The sequence below is a fragment of the Manis pentadactyla genome, chromosome X (assembly GCF_030020395.1).
Source record: "Manis pentadactyla isolate mManPen7 chromosome X, mManPen7.hap1, whole genome shotgun sequence".
In the NCBI taxonomy this organism is placed as follows: Eukaryota; Metazoa; Chordata; class Mammalia; order Pholidota; family Manidae; genus Manis; species Manis pentadactyla.
Window position 1 is genome coordinate 30,560,976 of NC_080038.1, and position 19,882 is coordinate 30,580,857.

The 19,882-nt window shown below is 36.3% G+C and overlaps 1 protein-coding gene across 1 annotated transcript in view; it reads right to left on the reverse strand.

The window, feature by feature from the left end:
- LOC118917636 (cilia- and flagella-associated protein 47-like) overlaps positions 1 to 19,882 on the reverse strand; it is a 113,139-nt gene that overhangs the window by 2,348 nt on the left and 90,909 nt on the right. Inside the window, exons 22-23 of the mRNA XM_057496019.1 lie at positions 14,474 to 14,620; positions 6,837 to 6,934 (exon numbers count right to left, since the gene is read on the reverse strand). Coding sequence (XP_057352002.1) covers positions 6,914 to 6,934; positions 14,474 to 14,620 — 168 coding nt within the window. The 3' untranslated portion in view covers positions 6,837 to 6,913. The remainder of the gene's footprint in view (positions 1 to 6,836; positions 6,935 to 14,473; positions 14,621 to 19,882) is intronic.

The window sequence follows — 19,882 nt, forward strand, 5'->3', positions numbered from 1 at the left end:
CCTCAAAATCCTTTACGAGCAGCCTTCCAGGCAATCGTCAGTTGCTTGGACCTATGGATGCCAAGCCCTGCAATCTCTGGAGAATCGTTGCAGCCTAATTCTCGAAGTCTCAAAACCAGCAATAACTCAATGGACACGAATGTTTCTTTATAGTAAAAAGCTTTAAGTTTCCAATTAACTGTGCTGTATTTATAGCATAGTAAAACATATGTAATTTAACTATAATATTATAAAAATAATTTCTAGTTTTCACTATGGTTTGAATATTATTTTCTTCCAAGTTTAAATACATAAAAATCTCTAAATGACACCTTTAAAATACATTATATGAATAATTTATTTTAAATATACATCGACCAACAAGTTGTCGACATTAATTTGAACATTAACTTTCTATCTATATTTCCTTAAGACCCTAGAAAAAATAGATACTCCCTTAAGCATTTGATGCATTTAACAAGTTAAACAGAAGAAATTTTTGTCATTCATCATTTTATGAGATGATCAAAGTTTGTGAATTTATTCTTGGAACACCTCCTTTGTATTATCTACATAATCCAGAAGTGCATAACTATTTTGGGCAAATAACATACAAAATGTATAAAGAATTCATCTGCAGAACAGGTTAACGGTCCTGTTATCCAAGGTATCCTGCCACCTCTATTCCATTTTATGATAAATGACTCTTACTCAATGGTAGTAAAAGTCAGTTGAATGTCTGTGAATTCTTTAATATATATATAAAAGGTCTGAAATATTTGGCTGCTGTGTGTCTTGCTAATGGCATATGTCTCCACTTCAATGTGTGACTTAAAAGATTTTTTAGAATTAAATATAAATTAATTTTCATTGGGATTTTCTTGAAACTCCAAATATTAAAGACTGTACATGGTGACTTAAAAGCTGTCTTTCATCTTCACGTGGCCTCTTTAGGTTCAGCGATAGCATTCCTTTATAACGTGTCATTTTTCTCTTGATTATATTTAAGGAATATTTTATCCAACATAATTACTGTTTAAAGAAATTGCTTCCATTTCTCAGAATCCTTTGTAAAAGGACTAAATTTTTATAATATGTAGTTAATGTATATGTAATAAAATGCTACATATTTATAATATATACATTTTATAACATACATTAAAATATATAAACATATGTATTTAATCCTGTGGAATGTAAGTAAAGATTTTAAAGCATGAGGGCATTCCTGAGGGGCTGGAATTTAGAATATTGAAAAAAATTCAAATTCTCAGGTAAGGTTGGAATGCAATTTTAAAATATGTACAGATTGTGGGTAAAATTGCAATATTTCCAGAATCTCTTGCCCGGCTCTAGTGCATCTCCATATCAACAGGTGTTTCCAAGGGGTGGAGAGAGGTAATATCTCCATATCAATAGGTTATTACATGGGCCAATGAGGGCTTATCTGGACTGGAGAGGTTGGGGGAGTATTTGGTCGCTTCTGCTGCAGCAGGAGAGACAGAGACAGGGACGACTGCTTGTAAACAGTAAACGGGTTTTAAACTGTATTTCTCCCTTTGACTGATTTCGGTTTCAGCTAGGTATTTTGCCCCGGGATTTCCCCTCCCCGGAGTTACACAGATCATTAAATTTTGCCAAGTTATAAACCTTTTCAGAGGAAATTTGAATACCTATATTCACCTTAAAACAAATATAAAGTATCTTCAGCATCTAAAATTACTTTATATATTATTTTCTTAAAATAGAAGAAACATTTTGAGTTTTTAAAACATAAATTAGATCGGCTCATTCCTCTCTTTACACCCTCTAATGGCACATGGTACAAATTCTCTCATTTTTCCTTTGAGGTCCTACAAGACACGGTCCGCCAGCACCCGTCATCACAAGTCACCCCCCTACCATTTCTGTCCAAGCCCCAGCCTCACAAGCTTCTTCTCTGAAGGAGCCCAGGCTCCCCCCTCCTGGTTCCCTTCCCACCAGCCTCACATCATGCCACGGGCTCCTGCATTTGTTAGTCCCCCTACCTGGGTGCACTGCTTCAGTCTTCGTGCCACCCTCAGTGGAATGCTGGGCTGTGTTTGTTCCTAGCATTATTACCGTCTAACTCAATCTGTCATTTACCAGCATGGTAACAGGCATGCTGGATGGACTAAACATGGTGGATTGCAACCCAAAAATAGTTTCTCTCCCTGACAACTGCTGTCCAAGCCAGGCAGGATCTCCCTTTCTCCATCCTCTTTTATCATTTCAGGAAACCTCCCAATGCTAGAGCAGCCTCATTGTCAGATATTTAAAGTACAAAATCAATCAACCTTTCATCTCATATCCAATGAGTGTTCTTCCTGATCTTCCCTCCTGCCGCCCCCTCCCCTGGATCCACTGTGGATGATGACAGCCACCAACCAGGAACAAATGCACGAGACTGATACAATTCTTAAAAACTTTTATTGTGTTAAGCCACTGAAATTCTGGCGTTTGTTACTTAAGCTAGAAATACCTTGATACATTGAGTAAGTTCCAATAAATGGCATAGCAATGACTTTTATAACATGGAGAGAGGGTTTATCTATGGCTCTCAGGTTTGTGTCTTTACTTGAATATATAAGACAACAGGAAAACTTCCAGTGAAGTTGCACATATCAATTTTATTTTTGTTTTCTGCCAAACTCTGCAAGAATGTTAGTTCCTGAAATAGGGGCCTTGTTTGTCTAGTAAATCAGTGTTCCTAAGTATGTGGAATAGTGCCAGGCATGCCAGGGACAGTAAGTATTCATTAAAGAATAAAAGGTACAATGTAGTGGAGTCTTTAGTGTTTGTATATAAATCTAATGGTTAATATGTCTGGTATTCTAGCTAATGATAAGTTTGAACTAAATTCAGCAATCATTAAGGAAATCTGACTCCAGAGGAATGTAAAAATCGTGAGTTAAGTCAGGCTGCCCTCTTTCAGGAAAGTGACTGGGAAAGGAGAGCTGCCTCAGATCAGGGGGTGGGTTAGCTCTATCATTTGGTTGCTGTTCACACTTTCTCTGAACAGGAAAAATTTAATTCACTGAGTAACTGTGCTGAAAACTTCATCGTTTCCTGCTTTTGCTGGATTCGAGTAAATGAAGATTATGTTTTTTGCCCACAAAAAACCTAATTGAGTTAATGACAATTCAATGTGCACGAGCAGCAAGTATTCTTCACTACATCCTCTCCCAGAAGATAACCATGAGCTCTTTATAAAGGGATTATTTCTGAGGTCCAAAACACACAATACATTAATTTAAGTAAGGCAAATTATTGAGGAAATCTTCAATTTTACCCTTATTCCATTTGAAACCATTATCAAGTCAATAAACATACTATACCAAAGGGTATTTCGAAAGGTACACTGTAATTCCGAGGAAGTCATAACTAAACTTTGTCTGAGTAATCTTCCCAAATTGAAAAGTCAGTGCCCGCAGTTCAGAACTCAGAGGAACCAGGTAGACAGCTGTAAACTAGAAACATGTTCTCATTCATCTGCTACTGCCACCTGCCTGTCGCTGTACCTACAGAAGTGTAGGGCAGCAAACTGTGCCACCACAACACAGGCTTCTTTGGCATATTGACTATTTTAAGCTAATTATTTTTAGGAAACTGCAGACACCACAGAAGCTCTAAAGACTGAGTGGAAGGTACCCTTTCCTAAGAGTCATTTACAAGGATAAGGAAAATCTCCATTTGTAAGGCTATCTCCCTCTCTATCAGGAAGAGAAGGATGTCTAAATCTCTAGAGACTTATCATTGGAGGAGGCAGCAACTTAAATCTAGGTAACGACCACACCTTTGATTACTGTGCTTTTTCTGGTCACCTCTCATAACTGACTCCCCACCCCCAACATCTTTTGTCTCCAGCTGAAGATGGAATTTACGGTGGTGGCTTTGGCCATTTCCTGCAGATGCTATTTTCCTGGGTCTCTCCCATATGTATTGCAGACACACATGTTATTGAACTTTAGTTTGATTTTCTCCTGTTAATCTGTCTCAGGTCAATTTCATTCTTAGACCAGATAGAAGAACCTTGAAGGGTAGAGCAAATTCTTCCTCCCTAACAAGTATTAACAATAAGGTAATTAAATTGAATTAAAACGTGATTAATAGCAATTAATACTGTCTTCACGTTTCATTTAAATCAAGACTCTCAACACTTAACTTTATTAAATAATCCTGGACATGAATTTAGTAACACTTTAATAATTCACATAAAATAATCCTATTCTTAGTTACTGTAACTCCGGGGGAAAAGCCCAGCGCAAAATATCTCTAAAACCCAAGTCAAAGAGAGAAACAAAGTTAAGAAACCCTTGTATTTCTTACAAGCAGTCATCCCATCTCTCCCTTGACCAGGCTGCAGCAGAGGAGAGCTCCACCCAACCTCTCCTGTCCAGATATGCCCTGGCTCCCCCTGTAATCACCTATTGATATGTGGATTGACCACTGCTCTCCACCCCTTGGAAACACTTATTGATATGCAGATGCAGTAAAGCCAGGCAAGAGATTCTGGAAATATTACAATTTTACCCACAGTTACTATTATTTAATACTCCTGATGTATGCCACTTGCACTAAATATGGTTCAAAATCAAAGGCCTGCTGGAAACCAGGAACAGTCAGTACTGAAACAGTCAGTAGATCTACAATCTAGAGAGCATACGCCTACCTTTATCGTAAGTGTGAGGGCAAGCATGTAGGCTAAGGTTAAGTTTGTTCTAGTAACTTTTTTAAATACCCTAATGATATTTGATTTTTCAAAATGTTTTAGTGAAATATAGTTGAAAACAATATTACATTGGTTTCAGATGTACAACATAGTGCTTTAACAACTCTATACATTACTATACGCTCAGCACAATAAGTGTAGTTACTATCAATCAATATGCAAAGAATTTATAATATTTTATTGGCTATATTCCCTATGTTGTATTTCCTTCACCATGACTAATTTATTTTATAATTTGAAGTCTGTACTTCCTTATCCTCATCATATATTTCACCCATCCCCCCATCTCCCTCCCCTATGGCAATGAGTAACTGTTCTGAATGTTTATGAGTCTTTTTCTGTTTTGTCTGTTTTCGGATTCCACATATCAGTGAAACCATATGGTATTTGTCTTTCTCTGACTTATTTCACTTAGTATAATACCCTCTACGTCCATCTATGTTGTTGCAAATGACAAGATTTCATTCTTATTAATGGCTGAGTAATAGTCCATCATATATATGTATCACACCTTCTTTTTTCCATTCATTTATCAATGAACAATTAGGTTGTTCACAAATCTTGGCTATTGTAAATAATGCTGCAATAAACATAGTGGGTGCATATAGCTTTTTGAATTAGTGATTTTTGTTTTCTTTGGATAAGTTCCCAGAAATGGATTTGCTAGGTCATATGGTATTTCTGTTTTAGTTTTTTGAGAAACCACCATGCTAATATGCATAGTGGCTGCACCAATTTACATCCTCACCAAGAGTGTACAAAGTTTCCCTTTTCTCCACATCCTTGCCAGCACTTGTTATTTCTTGCTTTTTGACATTGGCCATTTTTACTGTGTAAGGTGATATCTCAGTGTGGTTTTTATTTGCATCTCTCTAATGATTAGTGATGTTGAGCATCTTCTCATGTGTCTGTTGGCCATCTGTATGTCCACTTTGCTTTGGAAAAATGTCTATTCAGGTCCTCTGCCCATTTTAAAAATCATATTATAATTTTTTGATATAGAGAGGTATAAATTCTTTATATATTTTGGATATTAGCCCCTTATTGGACATTCTATTTGTAAACATGTTCTCCCATAGAGTAGGTCAGATTTTCATTTGGTCAATGGTTTCCTCGGCTGTGCAGAAGCTTTTTAGTTTGATGTAGTCCCACTTGCTTATTTTTGCTTTGTTTCCTTTGCCTGGGGAGATGTAGTCAGAAAAAAATTACTGATGCTGATGTTCAAGAGTTTACTGCCTATGTCTTCTAAGAGTTTTATGGTTTCAGGTCTTATATTTAGGTCTTTTATCCACTTCAAGTATTTTTTGTATATGCTATAAGACAGTGATCCTATTTCATTCTTTTGCATATAGCTGTTCAGTTTTCCCAGCATTATTTATTGAAGAGGCTATCCTTTCCCCACTGTATATTCCTGCCTCCTTTGCCACAGATTCAATGATCATATAAGTGTGGGTTCATTTCTGGGCTCTCCATTCTGTTACACTGATCTATGTCTGTTTTTGTACCAGTACCACCCTATTATGATTATTGTAGCACTGTAGTACAGTTTGAAATCAGGGAGTGTGTGATATCTCCACCTTTGTTCTTCTTTCTCAATGTTACTTTGGCTATTCAGGGTCTTTTGTGGTTTCATACAAATTTTGAGGATTAATTGCTGTAGTTCTGTGAATGATGCCATTGGAATTTTGATAGGGATTGCACTGAATCTGTAGATTGCTTGGGGTAGTATGGCCATTTTAACAATATTAATTCTTCTTGTCCATGGGCATGGAATACATTTCCATTCATTTGTGTCATCTTCCATTTCTTTCATCAATGTTTTACAGTTTTCAGCTATAGGTCTCTCACCTTGCTCTAGTAAGTCTTGAACATGCAGGTAGAATGCTAATCGGAGCAGCCACTTCAAGACATTATATAAGTAAAAGATGTTTTTCATAAGCATTTAAGGCCCATATTACTGAACTTGAAATAAAATTGCTATAATTTGAATAATTTATCCCACTAAGCTCATTTAATATGGATATTTTTAGGGAGAGCAATTTAAGTATACAACAAAAGCTCTAATTGCACAAAAAACACAGTCTATGAACGTTTAATGGGTTCTTACCAGAGCAATACATTTCACCTCAATGATGTTTGCTGGTGGTCTGGGAGAGCTGTGGATCTCAAGATCATACCAGATTCTTAAATTGCTAATATCATCACCTGAAAAATAAAATAGCACTTCTTAATGCAGGCTTCAAAATACATATTTAAGATAAAAAACTGAGAAATGAACAGACATCATTTTCAAAATCTTTTTGATGGATTTATTTGTCAAAAGAGCTGAGGGGAGGGTAAAAGCTGATTTTAACAGAGTATGTGAGTGATAAGAGAAGCCCCATCCTGCAGGGTCATGAGAATGCCCTGTAAGAGCTCCCTGCCCCATGCCTACCCTAATAACTCATTAAGTTCCTCACTAAAATAAGAAAGTTTCACTTTTAAATTAAGGACCAATATTTCAACATAAATAAGCAATCTATTTTTCCATGAACTGACAAAGCATCCACATATTGCATGTAGAAATATTAAAATATTAGAGCATAACAGTCCACAATGGTACATTTCCAATACCACAAGAATCCAATCTAAGGACAAAATCAGGTATAGTTCACGAGATTTCTGGTTTCTTAGGAGTGTGAAAAGGGATCCTAGCAATTTAGCCTAAAGAAATCTGGACTGAGGCATAGACTGAGTAGTGAGAAAATAATGTTTACAACTAGATTCCTAATATTTTTTAAAAAGCAGGCATGTCTGCCACTGATGATGTCCAAGGTCATACTCCCAAAGCCTGAAACTGGAATCCCAGTCCACGACAATAGCCCTGTGTAGCAGGGTTTGTACTGGCATCAAACCCATGTTTTTTCCGTTTGTTCTCATCTGTCCAGCTTTTCACTTTGATATTCTTTATTCTCTAGTGTTGAACTAGTTTACGGTTTGAGAGGTCCTCCAGTTTCAGTTAATTGTATGCATATTCACATCAGTATTATTGTGTTTTAAAGATTCCATAAGCTGTTGTATGATTAACTTACTTGGGTAAATCACTAGCCTCTTTGGGCCTCGGTTTCTTATCTGAGATTAAGGGCCCAGAGTAGTGGAATTTTCAGTCCCTCTCTTCTGAAATAGAGACTTTTGTTTTGCATGGCATTACATTGCATTGCATTATAAGGCATCGAATGACACTGTATTGTATTGTTGCATTGCATGGTAAAGGGAAGCAGAATTTGCTACCCCAAAATATACCACTTTGGCATAAGGATTATTTTGAGCTGATTAATTTTAAGAAACTGCAGACATAGGAGAAGCTCTGAAACTATAATAGAAGTTCCCCTTTTTAAAGAGAAATTTACAGGTATAAGGGCAATCAACATTTGTGAGGGTGTCTCTGTACCAGTTAGAGAAGAATAACTCGAAATCCCTAGAGAAGCTTACCAATGGAGAAGGTAATGCCTTAAATCTGTATAACAACCTTACCTTTTTTTTACTGTGCTTTTTCTGGTCACCTCCCATAACTTTCTCCCCACCCCAACATCCTTCTTTTGTCTTTAGCTGAAGGTGGCATTTAAGGCAGTGACTAGGGCCATTTCAGAAAGTTACTGTTTTCCTAGGTTTCTCCTATATATACCTTTTATATACACATTACTAAACTTGTTTGATTTTCTCCTGCTAATCTGATTTTTTTATTGTTACAGGGGAGTCTCAATCAAGAACATAGAACGGTAGAGGGAGAATTATTTTTCCTCCCCCACAATCACAATAATTAGAAAATTATTGTATTTCATTGCACTGCACTGCACTGTTTTGTACCATATTGCAGCGTCTGCATTCTGTAATTTAATTTAATGTATTTATAATTTAATGCATCTAATGTATTTTACCCTATTCTAATACTTTAGTTACTAAGAAACACTTGTCAAATTAGTGAATCTGAGAACAATTCAGACACTGAGAACAGTCAGCTAGTGAGAGAGACAGAGAGAGTGAAGGGAGGTCCAGGTGAGTTATTATTCCAAACACTCGTGAGAAGTTCTCCAGGACAAAGTCACTACCACATTTTGAACTGCCTTCTGTGCTTATTTTATTTTACAGACACTAGTTAATTTCCTTAAAACTATTAACGTGTACAGTATAAGTTACCAAATTTATATTGATGCAAGACTTCTGCAGAAACCGCCACTTACATTTGCATTGGCTGTCCCTTCAATTCTGTGACAGTGCTTTAATGCTTTCATGATGTTTAAATGTGACATCTAAAAATAAACCAAAGTTCTTAAAATGAAAAGTATTTGATCTTCTAGGCAGCCCATGTATATTTTATGAAATTTTCCCAATGCTTTAATCCACATGGAACTTGCAGGGGAAACAATTCAGGAGAGAAAGAGTCTCTGTGACTAAGAGAACTGAATGCTCCATGACTAGGTTAGCGCTAAGAGCAGTGAAACAGTTTCCCATCTGTGGAAGAGTGAGTGTTTTCATTAGGGTTCTCCAGAGAAAAACAACTGTGTGTGTGTGTGTGTGTGTGTGTGTGTGTGTGTGTGCACATGCACGCAAGTGTGTGTAAAGAGAAAGACAGAGACAGAGGCAGAAAGAGATTTATTTTAAGAAATCGGCTCACGTATTTGGCTTGCTAAATCCAAAATCTTTATGGTAGGCCAGTAGGCTGGAGACCCAGGTAAGAGCTGCGGTTTGAGTCTGCACGTAGTCTACTGGCAGAATTCCTGTTTGCCCTGAGGAGGTCAGTCTTTGGTCTCCTAAGACCTTCAGCTGACTGAATGAGAACCACCCACATTATGGACGGCAATCTTCCTTACTCAAAGTACTCAGATTTAAATGTAATTCTCATCCAAAAGCATCTGCACAGAAACATTCAAAATAATGTTTGACCTAATATCTGGGCACTATAACCTAGCCAAATTGACACTAAAATTAATTGTCACAGGGATAGTAACATTTACCATTTGTAACTGCTGTGACTATCACATAAGGCAGTATTGTGATATAACTGATTTAATTCCTACAGTGCTAAAAATGTACAGTAAATATGGATTTACTAGGTAGAGTAGGATTAGTGATGAATTATAAATTAGAAGAAGAACAAAAATAATAATTATTAAACATTAACTACAGGCCTTAAACATATTAAGATGTTTTTCCTAATTACAAAATCAGTAACATTCATTATAGAAATTTGAGAAATTCCTGAAAAGCTTAAAGAAGCTTAGAAATTATTCATTATCTCTGACCAACAGTAAACTACTTAATTTTTTTTGTATAAAATACCAAGCTTAATATATCAATAAACACATATATACTAGCTACAAATAGATGTATATAAATATACTGGAATACAAAAACTATAGGTAATTGATATATTAGTAAATGAGTGTGTATATTTATACATTTCTATCATTCAGAGAATATGAGTTACTAAATTTTAAGTTTCATCACTAATAATGAGAGAAATGCAAATTAAAGCCACAATGTGATATTACCTCATGTCTGTTAGAATGGCTATCATCAGAAAGACGAGATAACAAATGATAACAAATGCTGGTGAGGATGTGGAGAAAAGGGAACTTGGGTACTGTTGGTGGGAATGTAAACTGGTACAGCCACTATGGAAAACAGCATGGAGGATCCATAAAAAATTAAAACTATAACTACCATATGATTGAGCAATTCTACTTCTGGAAATATATCCAAAGGAAATGAAATGAAAACACTAACTCAAAAAGATATCTACACCCCCATGTTCATAGCAGCGTTATTGACAATAGGTAAGACATGGAAACAATGTAAGTGTCCATCAAGGGATGGGTGGAGATATATATATATATATATATATATATATATATATATATATATATATATATATGTATATATATACACACAGTGGTATGTTATTCAGCCATAAAAAATGAGGAAGTCCTACCATTTGTGACAACATGGATAGACCTTGAAGGCATTATGCTAAGTGAAATGAGTTGGACAGAGAAAGCCAAATACTGTATGACCTCACTCATATGTGGAACCAAAAAAAAAAAAACCCCCAAATTCATACTAAAAGAGATCAGACTTGCAGTTACCTGAGATGGAGAGTAGTGGGAGGGGGAAATGTAATAAGGTGGTCTAAAGATGTAAACTTCCAGCTCTAAGATAAATAAGTACTAGGGTGTAACAGATAACATGATGATGATGATTGACACTGCTGTCATAGGAAAGTCATTAATGGAGGAAATCCTAAGCATTCCAACCACAAGGGGAAATATTTTTTTCCTTTTTCCTTTTCTTCTTTCCTTTTTATTGTATCTATATGAGAAGATGAATGTCAGCTGAACCTATTATGGTAATCATTTCACAATATATATTAATCAAATCATTATGCTCTATGTCTTAAACTTACACAGTGATATATGTCAACTATTCTTCAATTAAAAAAACATTATATGCAGGTAGTACACATTCAAAAACATTTTAAATAAAATCTAAAAATTATAAAAATGAGTTTCAATTATTCAACAGAATAAATCACATAAGGAACATTCTTACATAAAACTACTTGTGCTTATATTTGATTATTTTATTCCAACAAGTATCATAGACTGAAATGATTGGATCAAAGGGGATAAGCAATTCTTAAAAGTTTCAAACATATTGTAAATGCTCTTGACATCTATTAATTCAAAATCCCATTATAATGTGTAAGATTGTCTCTTTCAATCTGACCATCAATAAAACTGAGTTTTACCATTATTTTTCATACCTATTTGGGAGGTTAAAAAAATTCTCTAGTTTTTTCATTTCTTTTTTGTCCCAGTTTTATTGAAGTGTAACTATTAAAAATTGTATATAATTAAGGTATACAACTTGGTTTGATATATGTATGCATTGTGAAATAATCACTATAATCAAGCTAATTAATATAGCCATCATCCATTATCTTACAAAGTTACCATTTTTGGTGGGAGGGTGGTGGTGGTGAAGACACTTAAGATCTACCTTCTAAGCAAATTTCAAGTATACAATACAGTCCTGTTAACTATAATGACGTTTTTGTATATTAGAGCTCCAGAACTTACTCATTTTGCATATCTGAAACTTCCCTAATTGAAAAGAAATGTACTGCTGAGCGATCAGTAAGAGAAAGACTCATGGTATCATAGGGGATGAAAATGTTAATCCTGAGTAGGGATATGAGAAGGCCTGTCTGAAGAAATGAGAATGCCTATAATGTTATTGATGCATTTTTTCCTAGTTCTTAACTTATCTTGTAACCTGCCATCAAGTAGATCAGATTTTTTTATTAGATATCACTCTGGTTTACCCTATTAACATGACACCATAATAATTCTGATTTCCTTTCAAACTCTCCTAAAGTACTTTTAGAAACCTGGTTTTTCTTCATGGGTCTTTTGCCTTACATGTACATGAGGGTTTAACTAGTATAATCCATCTACAACAGTCATCTACTCTTTGGCCTCACCGGCATGATTTCAACTGAAAAAACCCTAAATCTTTACAACCCATTTTATTATTTTTTTCATCTTGTCTCAGCTCCAAATATTCAGATGATGATTGGGTTTTGCCATGCAAATGTCTTTTTGCTGTTCCATCAAAATCAGGAAGTACAAACACATACTAAGCATTATAATCTCCCAGACATTTTTTTCTTCTTGTTGAGTTTAGCTAAACAATGCCATAATATTCTTGCTTCCATATCCATTATGGCCAAGGTGCTTGCAGGGTCCTTGAACCAGCACTACTCCTCCCAGGGTGCCTGCCCTAAGTAACAACCCAGCAGAGTCACAAGTAAATGTTAAGTTCCTAATTTGACTCCTCCAACTGTTCCCCAACTAACCTACCTTCTAGGACCTTCTGCTTGTACACCCCTTAGAAAAAGCCCCCATGAAGCATACCGGAAGTCCACTCTTGTTGGTTTGAATTGACCAATCCAGCCTTGGCCCAGGAACCCCAGAGCACTTCACCTGAGGATGCTAATAAAGGCATGTGTTCCAGGCCCTCTGCTTACTCTGCCTTAAACTCCTGGTGCGGCCTCTTGAGGGAAGGCAAGTGCATTCACCAGGACCTGTGAGTAATAAACTTTTCTATTTCACCTTCCCTTGTGGTCTTTCCTTGACTCACCATCTGACACCCTGGGGCTCTACTTAACAAATGTTAATTTAACAAAGCCACAACACTTCTAAATCACTATCTTAACATTTTTCTTTTCACCAAGATACAAACCAACCTTGTTATTATTTGGAATCAGTCCTCTGTCTCCTCTCTTAAAAGAGTTATCTAATGCTAGTCTCTGACATGTTTTCCATCTTTAGTGGTATTTGTCTATCTCCATCAACACCGCAAAAGACACTGTTCTCTTCACTTCAAACCCAGTTTGCTGTTGGCAGTGGCCTAATTGGATCCAACTTCTCTTCTTTTCCAAACCATTTTGAATAGTGCCTAAGGCCCACTCTTAATCCATGTATTCTGTGATGGTTAATTTTATGTGACAGTTTGGCTGGACTGTAGTGTCCAGTTGTTTAGCTAAACAACAGTCTACATGTTGGTATGAAGGTATTTTTTGTTTTAAATGGAACACTTAAATCAGTAGACTTTGAGTAAAGCAGATTACAAATCCAGCATGATGTGGGTGTGTATCCTCTAATCAGTTGGAGGGCCTCAAAGCAAAGACTGAGATTACCTGAAGAAGAAGCAATTCTTGGTCAAGACTGAAACTTGGAAACCAAGTCTGAGCCTGCAGTTTGCCTAGATGCCCTGGGAATTTGGACTGAAGACTGCAGTAGCAGCCCTTACCTAATATTCTACCCTGCTTGTTTGCCCTAAAGATTTTGGACTTGCCAGTCCCCACAATCATGTCAGTCAATTCCTTAAACTCAGAATGTCTCTCTCTCTGTCCTTCTCTTTCATTATGTTATATATATTATATATCATATTATTATATTAAATTATATTATATATTATATTACATTATATTATATTAATTACCTTATATTATATTAATTATCTTATATTAGTATCTGTTGCCCTGAAGAATCCTGACTAAATACAAATTCTCTCAGTGAAGGTTTGTTCTTTGATATACCTTTCTGTCTCCACAGCTTTGCTCCTGGTGACCCACTTTTCTCTAATGCCCTCTATGTCCCTGCTACTCACTGATAAGAAAACTCATTCACCCATTCTTCAGGAAATCTGCCTTGCCTATTCCAACTCTCCAGCATCTCATTTTCTTTTGAATTTCTACTAAAAAGATATGATACTTAACCACATTCAAATAAAGCTTTATAATATAGGAAGGGAAACAATAGTTTTTCCTTTCCTTTGCATATAAAGAAGCTTGCTAATACCTCCTATGGTGAAGTAAGAAAAGCATGTTAAAAGCATTGTTAATATACTCATTAACATTTTATCAAAAATTGGGTAATTTTTTAGTAACAACTATATATATGTTTTCACTTTCATAAGAGTAGGCAGCCTTCAAGAGGAAGTATTATAATCTATTAATAGCAATAACAGAACCCAGAAAGGACACTACATAAAGTTATTCATGAAATAATATAATAAAAATTTTACAGATACATACAACACACATTTGTACATGTATTCTGAATGTAAACAAATATAGTGATTTAAAAATGAGTGCAAATTTGTGAAAATTGAACATGAAATTCTTTAGAATCCATTTACCTGAGTCTTCCTCATGAAACTCATTGGATAGTTGGGATACTGTTTTGTGACAGGAGGGTAGTTGATCTTGATTATGTTGATCTTGACCTTGATCTGAATATTCCTGAGAATAATTTTTTCTGCTTTTAACAGAAAATGAAATGGCACCTACAACACATAGGTACAAGATGTCAGATTAACCAGGGATTAAAATGAAGGGGTAGTAGTTTCAGGTATTAAAGTAGTTCTAGTTTGAAAATAATAAACAAAAAGCCAAATATAAATTCTAAGTGTTAATATCAGAACTAAACCTGATGGTAGTACAGAACAATTTAATGGGAAGTTCAAGAAAATGGTTTCAAAATTTCCATTAAAATGGTAATTTTTTAAAAGCTTTCTTATAATAATTAAGAAAATGAGGCAAATAGTAGGATAATTATCAGCTTTCAGAAAACATATTGGTCTTGGGTGGCTGATCTTAAATATTTTCTTCCTAAGTCACTTTTTAACACTCTATTGATTACTTCATTAAACAAATATTTTGTTTTATATAGTGTCCTAAGCATGAACTTTCCTTTAAACATTTAATGTGTAAACTATTAAACTTTATTACAAAAGGTTGTTAGTGTCAAAAATTGGCACTATCTTTCTGGAATATTTTTATGCTAAAATTGACTTATAAAAGATTGGTATTAACTTTCAAATTGAAGTTAATACACACAGGGAACTAATTCAGAAAATGGCCCTGAAAGCTCAATACCAACTTGCCATATTCATATTCTTATTACTCATGTTTAGGGGATGGTTCAAATACTTTCTTCTCCCTCCTCATATATAGCTGATCATATATCTACTTCACCAAGAAAATTGGCACTTTCACAAAAGACCTTCTTTATAGTCTTAACACCACACAGACCAACCCTTCCATACTGGTGACTGTATCTTCTGGTTTTCCTCCTGTAAGAGTGATTGATAAGAGTCCTACTTGGGATCAGCCTGTGGACCCATGCACTGGATCCTGTCTACTCTAAACAAGGACCTTGCCATTGTCATGTACCCCACACTCTTCTTATCTTCAGTTTTCCCTTTTTGAAACATGCTGTAACAATATTCAAGTTTCAAAAAGCCTTTTCTTCATCTAATGTGTATGTGTGAAAATATGCCTTTGTATATGTTTATACACACACACACACACACACACATGTGCTAATACTACGTCAGGTTCAATATTAAAATCTGGATGAAATGCACTACATGAGTCACAAAAAATGACAGAAGGCATAAGACAAATTCATGGATATTTAATTAATTTTTTAATCAAAGTGATATCTGGCACTGAACTAAGCAAGCTTAATAGGTGACTTGGTTCAAATTGGCAAAGTTAAAAATACTGTAACGGTATTTAAATTTTTAGGGAGAATTAAAGACAAAAATAGATGAAGTTACAGTTAAATATGTAATGCTTAAATAACAATTATACCAAAATGTAATAGAGATAATACATAGGAATACAGATTCAAAAAACTTACCCCCAAAAAAACTCAAGAATTAAAAGCAAAAATTGTATTACTCTTTCAAACTGATAACTCTTAATACTTTGGATAACATTCATTGTTAATGAGAGTGTTGAATAACAGCCCCCATCTCAGACATTGTTGGTAGGACTACAAACTGGTATTACATTTTTTGGAGGGTTTTTCTGCAACATGTACCAAACTGAGAATGCATATCCCTTTCGGCATGCCAGTTCCTTTTTATCCTATAAATAGATCATGTCTTAAACCTTATCTCCATAGGTAGACCAGCATAGTGTGCAAAGAGTTATTTACAAAGATAGTGTTGCAATAGCGTCTGTAACTGCAAAAAGAAAAAAAAGACTTAGTTAATTTCCACCTATGCATGGTTACATGAATTAAGATATATATTTGGAATACTGATCATCTAGTTAAAAGAAAGAAAAATCTATGAAAATGGAAATGAAGATATATCCATGATACTTTGAGCAACAGCAGCGATTTGCAGAGTTTTTTGTCCATAGGATCCACTGTGAGTGTGGGGAGTTTGTGTGTGTGTGAATGATACATAGCTGAACCTTGAACAATGCAGGAGTTAGGAGAGCTGGACCTCTACACAGATGAAAATCCATGTATGACTTTTGACTCCCGGAAACTGAACTACTAATAGCCTACCATTGACTGGAAGCCTTATAGATCACAAACATACTTTTTATATGTATGATATACTGTATTCTTACAATAAAGTAAGCCAGAGAGAATATGCTTTTTTTTCATCTCTAAAAAATTTGCCAATATATTTATTGAAAAACATCTGTGTATAAGTGGATCTGTGCAGTTCAAACCCATGCTGTCCAAGGGTATTATATAAATGTACTGCATACAAATATGAATTGGTGCTTGGACAAAATTTATTTTCTCACAGTCTGAAGGTAAGATATCTGAAATCCATGAGCCAGCAGAGCTGGTTCATTCCGGAGGTTATGAGAGAGATCTGTTCCATGACCCTCTCCCAGTGTCTGCTGTTCGCATTTCCGGCTTGTAAATGTATCATTCCAGTTTCTGCCTCCGTTTTCACGTGGTGTTCACTCCTGTGGCTATCTGTGCTTACTTTCCTCTTATAAGGACAAAAGTCAGATTGGATTAAGGCCCATCCAAAGTCAGCATGACCTCATCTTAATTTGAATTGATCTGCAAAAACCCTATTTCTAAATAAGATCAAGTTCACAGTTACCACTAGCTAAGATACTAACATACCTTTTGTGAGGATACAATTCAATCCAAAATAATAGGCAAAACATTTCTGTCATTACTTGCAACTTTATAGATGGCTTTAGCATATATGTCCCCATTTGATTTCAGTTAGTCACTTTATCCATTGTCCAATCTCCTCTTTATGTCCTGATTATGACTCATAATTTTTACATTTTTAATCCTGTAACCATTAATATTTATCTTATGTGTATGAGAGGATCACTTTTAACTAATTAAAACCAACAATGTGACACGTGGGTTCACAACTGGGGCTGTCTGTTACCAGCTGCATGCCTCTAATACCCCAAATGTGAAATGGAGGCACCGCTGGGTAGCAGCTGGTGGCACTGGATGTTACCCAGTGTCACTGGTATTACACTGGGTATTACTGGCTCCCTCCAGGTTTCTGAAAGGGCTCCTGACAGTTCGCTGGTCTCCCAGCAGTTTACCAATTCCTAGGTGGACAGGATTGGCCCAGGCCATGGCAGAGGAGGGCTTAAGCCAGGTCACAGGCTGCTTCAGGAGCCACAGTCAGACCAAGGTTGGCAGGCCTGCCTAAGGTACATGGGTGACTGTCTTCCTCTGGACTGTTCCCAGACTGCAGGTGTGAGGGTCTAGAGCCAGATTACATGGCTGCCTCCAGACACACAGACAGACCCTGCTCAGTGGGCCTACCTTGGGGGTGTGGACAAGCATGTTTCCTAGTAGGAGTAGTCTCAGACCTTGGCTGAGAGTGGCTGGAGCCAAGTTACTGGGCCATTTGAGGATCTGAAGTTGGGCCAAGGTTGGAGGGCCTGCCTCAGGCCCAGACAGGTGTGTCTTCCTCCTGGCCCCCGGGTGGACAGGGATGGTGGCTAAGAGGGGCGAAGCTAAGTCATGGGCTACTTCGGCATCCATAGATGGGACAGAATTTGTGGATGTCACAAAGGGCACAGGAAGGCACTACTCCTACCAGACTCCTTGCTAGATAGGGTTGGTAGCAAGATCGAAACCAAATGGGACCGTAACACAGTCCACATTTGGGGGGGGACAGGGTTGTTTCTGGTCCACAGTCAGGACAACAGTTGGCAAGTCTGCCCTCTGCACATGAGCCTGCCTTTTCAAAATGGTGCTCCTGGTAATTGGACTCCACTGGGATTTTATAATCCCCATGGATGGCTTCCAAATTGTGGTTGCTGAAGGGGAAAACAAGGGGAGACCTCCTATTCCACCATCTTGCTGACATCACTCCAACTATCATTTTCAATTCCTTTATTTTGAAACATCATCAAGTCACGTAAGTTGTAGGTTAAATGTAATGTTCTACTATAAACGTGGATTTCTTATTTTACCCAGGAGCTTGGTATGTGCTTATCAACATATTAGGGAAAGACAGGGTATATAGTACATAAGCTTTGGACAGAACCTGGATTCAAACTTTTGTTCTGCTACTACTAATTTAGCCTTGAACATGATATTTACCCCATCTGCAAAATGGTATTAGTTGTTTTGAGGATAAAATGAGTATAGTTTATGTTTATATAGGACTTACTATATGCCAGGCGTGGTTCTAGATGATTTACATATACTAACATTTTTTTGCAAAACATACCTGTAAGTCCTATTATTATCCCCATTTTAAAGAAGGGAAACTGTGACACAAGAAAGTTCAGTAGCTTACCCAAAGTCAGTCACCTTGAAATAATATAGCTGGAATTTGAACATGAGCATTCTGGTTCAATGTTCACAATCTTTTTTCTTAACTAATAGAATTTACTTTTCAAAGTCTTAAGTTTACCAAAAAAATGAGTGTCTAGAGAGTTCCCATATACCCCCCACTAGGTTCCCCTACTACAAACATCTTGCATTAGTGCAGTACATTGCTTACAATTGGTGAACCAATGCTGATACACCCTTATTAACTAGAGTCCATAGTTTATATTCTGGTTCACTCTTTGTGTTGTACATTTAATGGCTTTTGCAATGTATAATTTCATGTATCTAACATTACGGTATCACGCAGAATAATTTCACTGTCCTAAAAATCCCCTGTATTCCACTTGTTCATTCCTCCCTCCCAACACCCAAGGCACTGGCAACCACTGACTTTTTACCTCTTCCAGAATGCCATGTAGTTGGGATCATAGAGCATGTGGCCTTTTCAAGTTAGCTTCTTTTATTAAGCAATATGCATTTGTTTCCTCCATGTCTTTTTGTGGCTTCATAGCTCCTTTGTATTTATTACAAAAAATATCCTGTTGCACAGATGTACCACTGTTTATCCATTCACCTACTATAGAACATTGTGGTTGCCTCCACATTTTGGCAACTGTGAATAAATCTGCTATAAACATTCATGTGCAGATTTTTGTGTGGACATAAATTTTCAACTAATTTGGGAAAATACCAGGTGTGTGATTTCTGGAACATGTTGTAAGTATGTTTAGCTTCGTAAGGTACAGCCAAACTATATTCCAAAGGAGCTGTACCATCACATTTTGTATTCCCACCAGCCATGATGAGAGTTCCTATTGTTCCTTATGTTTGTCAGCATTTGGTGTTGTCAGGGCTTCTGAATTAAGTCCACATAATAGGTATATAGCTGGGATCTCAGTGTTGCTCTAATTTGCAGTTATCTAAAGCCATATGCTATTGAACATCTTTTCATATCCTTACCTGCTAT